At 48.9% G+C, this 10,959-nt stretch overlaps 1 protein-coding gene across 1 annotated transcript in view; it reads left to right on the forward strand.

Annotated features, from left to right (window-relative positions):
• LOC106612564 (multiple epidermal growth factor-like domains protein 6) overlaps positions 1-10,959 on the forward strand; it is a 112,872-nt gene that overhangs the window by 77,962 nt on the left and 23,951 nt on the right. Inside the window, exons 24-29 of the mRNA XM_014213832.2 lie at positions 6,224-6,352; positions 7,683-7,811; positions 8,215-8,343; positions 8,585-8,713; positions 9,123-9,251; positions 9,565-9,693. Coding sequence (XP_014069307.2) covers positions 6,224-6,352; positions 7,683-7,811; positions 8,215-8,343; positions 8,585-8,713; positions 9,123-9,251; positions 9,565-9,693 — 774 coding nt within the window. The remainder of the gene's footprint in view (positions 1-6,223; positions 6,353-7,682; positions 7,812-8,214; positions 8,344-8,584; positions 8,714-9,122; positions 9,252-9,564; positions 9,694-10,959) is intronic.

A 10,959-nucleotide genomic window follows, 5' to 3' on the forward strand; every position in this document is an offset into this window, starting at 1 on the left:
GCTTTGTGTTGGAGCCTATTTCTTCCTATTTAAGAAATAAGAGGTAGGACTCTGTCTGTTTGACAGACAGAATTAGGCTATAAGCTGTTATATCCATAGATTTGTCGGTCAATTCCTCCACTCACCATGCACTCTTTAAATAGTCTACCTCTGTGTCTGTGAAGGTCTGTTAAGTTAAAACCAAGACTCAAATTAATGAGAGAGTATGCCATAGGACTTCCTTTTATTAAAGAACATTTGAAAAAGCACAGGCCTACCCCTTGTTAGCTTAAGAATTTGAAGAAAATAAAACAGATCTGATTATGTAAAGTGATCTATAACAGGGCTTTGGTCCACAATGCTAGAAACAAGCTGTAAAATATCCGGCAAAGACATGACTCCGATGCATATGGGGATATCATTGTTTACTTTCTTTGACATTCAGAGGCTGAGCTACAACCTTCTATAGCCGAGGAGATAAAGAATGGACTTTGCTTGTGAAGTAATCTAATTCTGTCACTATGAATTAAGCTATTCACTTTCTGTACAATAGAATATGTTTAAACCCAGACAGTTTTTAGGGAAAAAACGTGTGACCTCATTGGGTTAAGCCATAGAAGAAGAGTAGCCAACAGTAAAAAATAAATGTCTGTGTTGTTAGGCCTACTCTGTCTGGGGTGGAAAGGTAGGCCTACTCTGTCTGGGGTGGAAAGGTAGACCTACTCTGTCTGGGGTGGAAAGGTAGGCCTACTCTGTCTGGGGTGGAAAGGTAGGTCTACTCTGTCTGGGGTGGAAAGGTAGGTCTATTCTGTCTGGGGTGGAAAGGTAGGCCTACTCTGTCTGGGGTGGAAAGGTAGGTCTACTCTGTCTGGGGTGGAAAGGTAGGTCTACTCTGTCTGGGGTGGAAAGATAGGCCTACTCTGTCTGGGGTGGAAAGGTAGGCCTACTCTGTCTGGGGTGGAAAGGTAGGCCTACTCTGTCTGCGGTGGAACGGTAGGCCTACTCTGTCTGGGGTGGAACGGTAGGCCTACTCTGTCTGCGGTGGAACGGTAGGCCCACTCTGTCTGGGGTGGAACGGTAGGCCTACTCTGTCTGGGGTGGAACGGTAGATCTACTCTGTCTGGGGTGGAACGGTAGGCCTACTCTGTCTGGGGTGGAAAGGTAGGCCTACTCAGTCTGGGGTGGAACGGTAGGTCTACTCTGTCTGGGGTGGAACGGTAGGCCTACTCTGTCTGGGGTGGAAAGGTAGGCCTACTCTGTCTGGGGTGGAATGGTAGATCTACTCTGTCTGGGGTGGAACGGTAGATCTACTCTGTCTGGGGTGGAACGGTAGATCTACTCTGTCTGGGGTGGAACGGTAGGCCTACTCTGTCTGGGGTGGAACGGTAGGCCTACTCTGTCTGGGGTGGAACGGTAGACCTACTCTGTCTGGGGTGGAACGGTAGGCCTACTCTGTCTGGGGTGGAACGGTAGATCTACTCTGTCTGGGGTGGAACGGTAGGCCTACTCTGTCTGGGGTGGAACGGTAGGCCTACTCTGTCTGGGGTGGAAAGGTAGGCCTACTCTGTCTGGGGTGGAAAGGTAGGTCTACTCTGTCTGGGGTGGAAAGGTAGGTCTACTCTGTCTGGGGTGGAAAGATAGGCCTACTCTGTCTGGGGTGGAAAGGTAGGCCTACTCTGTCTGGGGTGGAAAGGTAGGCCTACTCTGTCTGCGGTGGAACGGTAGGCCTACTCTGTCTGGGGTGGAACGGTAGGCCTACTCTGTCTGCGGTGGAACGGTAGGCCCACTCTGTCTGGGGTGGAACGGTAGGCCTACTCTGTCTGGGGTGGAACGGTAGATCTACTCTGTCTGGGGTGGAACGGTAGGCCTACACTGTCTGGGGTGGAAAGGTAGGCCTACTCTGTCTGGGGTGGAACGGTAGGTCTACTCTGTCTGGGGTGGAACGGTAGGCCTACTCTGTCTGGGGTGGAAAGGTAGGCCTACTCTGTCTGGGGTGGAATGGTAGATCTACTCTGTCTGGGGTGGAACGGTAGATCTACTCTGTCTGGGGTGGAACGGTAGATCTACTCTGTCTGGGGTGGAACGGTAGATCTACTCTGTCTGGGGTGGAACGGTAGGCCTACTCTGTCTGGGGTGGAACGGTAGGCCTACTCTGTCTGGGGTGGAACGGTAGACCTACTCTGTCTGGGGTGGAACGGTAGGCCTACTCTGTCTGGGGTGGAACGGTAGATCTACTCTGTCTGGGGTGGAACGGTAGGCCTACTCTGTCTGGGGTGGAACGGTAGGCCTACTCTGTCTGGGGTGGAACGGTAGACCTACTCTGTCTGGGGTGGAACGGTAGGCCTACTCTGTCTGGGGTGGAAAGGTAGGCCTAACTTTTGAACGTAGCATGCTCAGATCTCAGATGTAATTATTTGCGAACAGGGACAGTTTGCAATCAAAACACACTGATTTGGCATTGGAGGAATATGATCAGATGAACACATAGGCCTATCTCTCTGTCCATTCTTAGCCTGTCATTTCGGTAATTTGTGTGATATAAAAAAAAACTTCACTCCCTAACGAGAACAGCCAAAGACTCTATGAGGTGTTGCTAAAACTGCTGTCCTCAAAACAGTTTGTTATGGACTTGGAGCTCATGAGTTTTAAGGACGCTCGTTGTAGCTGAACAGTCACAGTTTTTTTTCTAATGCAGCCAAAACTCAACAGCGTGCAACACTAGGTAGGATAGCCTATGCTTAGATTGAAACAAAATACAAGGCTAATAGTTTAAAACACCATCGGCTCTAATTCACTTAGAAACAGTCATTCAAGAAGATCTAAATTCATATTCCCATGAAACTGATTGAGATCAAATGATTGGCAACAAGCTGCAACAACCACTCAAACTGGACGGTGTTATCTCCATCTCTACATTCAAAGACTGGACACTCTTACTGACACTTGTGGCTGCTTCGTGTGATACATTGTTTTATCTACCTTTTTGCCCTTTGTCCTTTGCCTAACAATGTTTGTACCATGTTTATGCTGCTACTGTACCATGTTGTGTTGCTACCATGTTGTTGTCATGTTGTGTTACTGCCATTTTGTGTTGTTTTCTTAGATCTCTCTTTATGTTGTGTTGTGGTGTCTCTCTTGTCGTGATGTGTGTTTTGTCCTAAAAATAAATGTTTTAATCCCAGCCCCCGTCCCCATAGGAGGCCTTTTGCCTCTTGGTAAACAGTCATTGCCTAGTTAAATAAAGGTTAAATAAAAAAAATATCATAAAATATACAGTTCGGAGTTTGGACATTTCACTGGTAAATCGTGAATAATATATTGAATAAGGTGCATCTGTTGGTACAAACTTTGATTGAGAAATAATAACATAATTGAAAAAGAAATGTGTGCTCCAGCACCTTAAAATAGCCCCACACCACTGCACAGCACCACAGACACACATCACCACAGACACACAGCACCACAGACACACATCACCACAGACACACTGCACCACAGACACACATCACCACAGACACACCGCACCACAGACACACATCACCACAGACACACATCACCACAGACACACAGCACCACAGACACACATCTCAACAGACACACAGCACCACAGACACACATCACCACAGACACACCGCACCACAGACACACATCACCACAGACACACATCACCACAGACACACCGCACCACAGACACACATCACCACAGACACACATCACCACAGACACACATCACCACAGACACACAGCACCACAGACACACATCACCACAGACACACAGCACCACTGACACACCGCACCACAGACACACCGCACCACAGACACACAGCACCACAGACACACATCACCACAGACACACCGCACCCCAGAAACACATCACCACAGACACACCGCACCACAGACACACCGCACCACAGACACACCGCGCCACAGACACACAGCACCACAGACACACAGCTCCACAACCACACCGCACCACAGACACACATCACCACAGACACACATCACCACAGACACACAGCACCACAGACACACATCTCAACAGACACACAGCACCACAGACACACATCACCACAGACACACCGCACCACAGACACACATCACCACAGACACACATCACCACAGACACACCGCACCACAGACACACATCACCACAGACACACATCACCACAGACACACATCACCACAGACACACAGCACCACAGACACACATCACCACAGACACACAGCACCACTGACACACCGCACCACAGACACACCGCACCACAGACACACAGCACCACAGACACACATCACCACAGACACACCGCACCCCAGAAACACATCACCACAGACACACCGCACCACAGACACACCGCACCACAGACACACCGCGCCACAGACACACAGCACCACAGACACACAGCTCCACAACCACACCGCACCACAGACACACAGCACCACAGACACACAGCACCACAGACACACCGCACCACAGACACACAGCACCACAGACACACATCACCACAGACACACAGCACCACCGACACACCGCACCACAGACACACATCACCACAGACACACAGCACCACCGACACACAGCACCACAGACACACAGCACCACAGACACACAGATGGATCCATGGCAGCATCTTCCCTGCTCAGGCTGTAATGAGACAGTATATCTTTATAGTAGAACCACCACATAGGCAGATTATAGTGGCAGCGTGAGAAAAAGTAGCCTGATCCCCCATATGTATTTGTACTGTCTTGGCTACTCCTATGCTTTGCTCATGTTTGGCGTGACAATGGCCATAGGAGTTGGCAAGACAGCACAAACAGATCTGGGACCAGGCTAAGAGAAAAGGCACGGTCAGGCCAAAAGTCCCAGTGTATGTACAGTATATGAGATGGGTTATTTGGCATAGGGTCAATTGGAACAAGGGATATGTTCAGACTGGGAAGCAGCCAGTGCCCAAACCACTGCCAGCCTTCCCCACACACCACCAGGGCTAAAAGGAGGTGTGTCCTACTGCATCTGTTAATCAATCAGAAACACAGCCAAGCGAACGCAGCTTTTCTCTAAACAAAGACATAAATGTTGCTGTGCCTGTGTTGTAGTAACTGCTCTTAACATACAAACTGATCGTAAGTGTTGTCATTAGAGCTGTTGCTCTGTGATCTTGCACTTTTTGGTGACAAATTGAGCAATCAACGAGAATCACTGAGTAAACACGGGCATTCCTGCCTGTTTCACGGTTTAGTCGAGCGTTTAGGCAATGTTTACAGCACAGTGGGAAAGCCCCCTCTTCATCCCTCCACATTTATACAAGGTTTTTCCATAACAGCACTGGTGGACCTGTTCTGGGCCATAGACAATATGTTTACTAACCTCCATGGTTGTCTACCGACTCCACAGACAGTTTCAACTATCAGCTCTTCAACTATCAGCTCCCCCTGCTCTCTCTCTCTCTATGAATGGAAAACAGACCTGGGCCACTTGCATTACTGAACACCAGTGGTAGCAGGAGTGTGTGTGTGTGTATGTGTGCAAGTGTCTATATGCATTATATACTGTATGTGTCTATGCACTATATACTGTGTGTGTGTGTGTGTGTGTGTGTGTGTGTGTGTGTGTGTGTGTGTGTGTGTGCGCCCCGCATGCAGTAACCTGGCTTTGTTTTGGGCTGGGTTCCTAGACCCTGACGACGGGCCTGTGGACCCAGCAGGTGTTCTAATTACCAGTCCTTGGTGTGTGTGTGCCCCTCTCTCCAACCCCCTCAGGGGGGCGGCCCGGCCCCCGTGTCTCTGCAGGCTTTGATGTGGCACGGATACTCCTCACATGTGGGATGTGAGCTCACTTAACGAATGCAGACGCTCCACAAATGAACTGCTAGAGCAGGGTACTGCAATTTCATATGGTATTTCTGGTAGGTGGTAAGACAGAGATGAGAGAGAGAGAGAGATCAGACAGAGAGAGAGAGAGAGAAAGAGAGAGGGAGAGAGAAAGAGAGAGGGAAAGAGACCGAGAGAGGGAAAGAGACAGCGAGAGGGAGACAGAGAGAGACACAGAAAGAGCGAGAGACACAGAAAGAGACCGAGAGAGACACACAGAGACAGAGAGAGACACAGAAAGAGAGAGACACAGAAAGAGAGAGACACAGAAAGAGAGAGACACAGAAAGAGAGAGAGAAAAAAGTTGGCATCCTTACCTCTGTGTGTGAAGCTGCCAGTCCCTAACCAGAGGATGTTTTATCTTGGCTTGCAGTGTGCCCGGACGGGTTTTACGGTCTTGACTGTGGCCAGATGTGCGAGTGCAGGAACGGTGCCCGCTGCCACCACATCACAGGAGCCTGCCTCTGCACCCCTGGCTGGTCGGGACCACACTGCATTCTGGGTAGGGTAGCCACATCATTAAAACGGGGTGTGAGGGAGCCTCTCTACCAGCCCATCACGGCATCCTCTCACCCTAAATACAATCTCCCATGTGTTTGAGAACAATTATCTTTTTAACGATACCCTGCCAATTCCTTTTTTAGGGATGCATAAGGGGTGGGAGGGGTGTAGGGGGGCTAGTAGGATGTCCCTCCAGCGTACATCGTTAATTGCATCAGATTCTGGATAAATAGATCCACGTTTTAGGACCATCAGTTTTACCCTCGGTACTGTCATGCAAAGTCTGTATTCACTGCTCTCTAAAGTCTTCATGCAGTTTTAATGGATCTAGTGAAATGCCCTCTTAAAGTTCAGACTATGTCATTCTCAATTCTTATTCGAGAGGGCCTGGTCTCCCCCAAGCATGTTTTGTGGTCCTGATTACCCGAAGCCAAGAGTCAGCTCAAACCCACTTGCGTAGCTTAATGACAAGTTGCTGTGGTTTGTTTCCCATCTCGCTCTCGTTACGCAAATGTAATTTAATTTCAGACATCGATCATTAGCGACTAGTTCAGATAGGTCAAATGAATGTGCTCTATATACAGACGCGCAAACGAATGGATTTGGCCATATCTCAAGCAAGAAATACAAGACAAGTACGTTGAAGCCATATCTCTCCATAGATCAGATATGTTTCTGCTTTAGTCAACCGCTCCATCGTGTCCCTTGTCAGTCTTGAATGACACAAGGAATTGGCTAAACCACATACAGATGTAGGATCTTAATTTGAGCCAGTTTGCTACAGCAGGAAAATAAACCTGCAGCAAGAGGACATGTGAATTATTATGTGGATTATAATTTAAAAAATTGTAAGGGGTGATACATTTTTCTTAAGGGAATGTCAAGTCTGAAATTTCAAAATTGGAAATGACCAACTTCAGAAGACTTTTTAAACCTCAAATACACAAAGTTTTAAATTTGATCACCCTGTTGCAGGATTACGTTCCTGCAATGCAGGACATTTAAAACCTGTAGTGTGTTTGAGGTTTAAAAAGGCTTCTGAACTTTGTATTTTCCACTTTTGAAATTTCAGACTTGACATTCCCTTAAGAAAAATGTATCACCCCTTACAAAAATGTCTATTAATTATAATCCACATAATAATTCACATTTCCTGTTGCTACTGGATTATTTTCCTGCTGTAGCAAACTGGCTCAAATTAAGATCCTACATCTGTATATCTGTGTCCAGACTTCCAGTAGAGCTGACCACTTCAGGTTGAGTGCTAATGTATAAAATGCTGACTTTTATTTAAGTGTATGACTGTGTATCCTGTCCTGTGTGGGAGGCAGCCTGCCCTGAGGGTGGTTTTGGGAAGAACTGCAGCCGGAGCTGTGAGTGTCAGAACGGGGCCACCTGTGACCACGTCAGCGGCCGCTGCAGCTGTGGAGCCGGATGGACCGGAGCCAGCTGCCAAGAGGGTGAGTGGCTCATCGGTCAACCCAGTATAGGGACCAGTCTGACCTTAAACTAACCTTAAACTAACCTTAAACTAACACAGCACATCAGGAGCTCTGCATGGAACTGAAATCTCTTTTCTACCAGAATATCTTTAGGTAAAACATTCCTTAAAACAGCAAGTGATAGGGGATTAATATTGATCTATTCCAATTACGATGAAATATCACAACAGTCGAGTGAGTGTATGAATACATTAATTGTACGTGTTTGGTCTGCGTAAGTTGTTTTCGAACATAAACTCAGTGCAGCCTAACTGAATCCTCATCCTCATTTATATCTGTCTGAATTGTATTGAACAATGACATCCTCTGATTAAATGTATTTTGTGTGTGTTTGTGTTTGTGTGTGTACTTCTGTGTTCAGCCTGTCCTGCTGGGAGGTATGGAGAGGACTGTTCCCAGCTGTGTCTGTGCCAGCATGGAGGCTTCTGTGACAGCGTGACTGGCCAGTGTTCCTGCCCCAGAGGGTGGACCGGAGCAGCCTGCGAGCTGGGTGAGTCCACCCCTCTGTCCCTGGAGGTGAAATCAACCAGAGGATTTAGGGCGTTCATAGCTGTACTCACCTTGGTCCAAATCTAACCTGGGATCGAATTCTTGTGCAAATCTCCCATTGACATAAATGCATGATTTACTAGAAAGCCCGAGTCAGTAACATGGATTCCTGGTTAGGATTTAGCTCATTGTGTGGTGGATATATTGTGTGATCTGAGGCCTCTGTTCTCTGCCTCTCCTAGACTGTGGGGAGGGGTCCTATGGAGAGGGGTGCACACAAACCTGCAGCTGTCAGAACGGAGGGGCGTGTGACAGAGTGACTGGGGGGTGTAGCTGTCCCTCTGGCTGGACTGGAGAGCACTGTCAGACAGGTGACCTGTGACATCACTGCTTCCAAATGCAAGAAGTTCATCCCAATAGTTTAGACTGGCTTCCTCCCTCATCTCTTTGGATAGGTGAAAGCAATCTGTCAGAAGCCAACATCGAGATATGCATTCTGCTGCCCTGTTCAGTGTTGATGAAGGACAGGAGTTGAGGAAAGAAAGCCAATAATGACTATGAGATAAACCCAAATGCATATTTCCTCCTCCTTTCCTGTTTCTGTCTTTAAAGGAGAGAGCAGTTGGGTCATGTTCTGAAGGGAGAAAACGTTTTGAAACGTAGTTAAATGGGAAAGTCCTACCTGTACTTTTCAAATAAGAACACAGATGTTCATTTTCAGACCCTTTCTAAACCCTACGTTGTGGCCTACTGAACACCACCCATGTGTCTGTGCTGCAGCCTGCCCAGACGGTCTCCATGGAAAAGGGTGTGAGCAGAGGTGTCAGTGCGACCACGGGACAAGCTGCCACCATGTGACAGGCAGGTGTGAATGTCACCCAGGATGGAGAGGGGCCCAGTGCGACAAACGTGAGTGTCGGAGCCAGAAAGGGCCCCTTTGGAAACAACACATTATCAAATCATACATACTTAAGTTATACTATGAGAGGTCAATTACTGTAGAAAACAATTGACATTGGTTTTTAAAATCCATCCATGTTTTATTTGAATGCATACCTGGGACTGAGATAGATACATTCAGGTTGAGGTTAAATCATTAATTGTCATTATAAGGAGTGTTCATCTTTATTTAAACGAGGCAGTTATACACACAACAACAATTGTCACTGTTTAAAGTGAATATACATTAGTTAGTGATGAATGTGTGTCTGGTGTGCCCCAGCCTGCTTGCCTGGGGTCTACGGTGCTTCCTGTGCCCAGCGGTGCCAGTGTCAGTCTGGGGTGTCCTGCCACCACGTTGCTGGGACATGTGGCTGCCCTGCTGGTCTCACTGGGAACGGCTGTGAGGAGAGTAAGATCACATCACTACCTTCTCACCACCTCTCTTTAAACACACACACACCCCACACACACACCCCTCACACACCCCACACACACACCCCACACACACACCCCACACACACCACACACACACCCCACACACACACCCCACACACACACCCCACACACACCCCACACACACCCCACACACACACCCCACACACACCCCACACACACCCCACACACACCCCAAACACACCCCACACACACACCCGACACACCCCAACACACCCCAAACACACCCCACACACACCCCACACACACCCCACACACACACCCCACACACACACCCCCCACACACACCCCACACACACACCCACACACACACACCCACCACACACACACCCCACACACACACCCACACACACACACACACACACACACACACCCACACACACACCCCACACACACACACACACAACCCACACACACACCCACACACACACACACACACACACACCACACACACACACCCCACACACACACCCCTCACACACACACACCCCACACCCCAAACACACCCCAAACACACCCCACAAACTCCACACACACACACCCCACTCACACCCCAAACACACCCCACACACACACACACACACACCCCTCACATACACCCCTCACACACACCCCACACACACACCCACACTCACACCCCAAACACACCCCACACACACACCCACACACACACACACACCCTCACACACCACTCACACACCACACACACACACCCACACACACCCACACACACCACACACACACCCCACACACACACCCCTCACACACCCCACACACCCCAAACACACCCTCACACACCACACACACACACCCCACTCACACCCAAAACACACCCTCACACACCACACACACACACCCACACACACACACCAAACACACACCTCAAACTCCACACACACACACCACACACCCCACACACACACCCACACACACACACACACACACACACACACCCACACACACACCACACACACACCCCACACACACACCCTCACACACACACACACACACACCCACACACCCACACACACACACACACACACACCCCACACACACCACACACACACCCACACACACACACACACACACACACACACCACACACACACCCACACACACACCACACACACACACCCACACACACACACACACCCACACACACACACCACACACACACACCCACACACACACCCCACACACACCCCACACACCTCTCACACACC

The sequence above is a fragment of the Salmo salar genome, chromosome ssa09 (assembly GCF_905237065.1).
Source record: "Salmo salar chromosome ssa09, Ssal_v3.1, whole genome shotgun sequence".
Classification (NCBI taxonomy): Eukaryota; Metazoa; Chordata; class Actinopteri; order Salmoniformes; family Salmonidae; genus Salmo; species Salmo salar.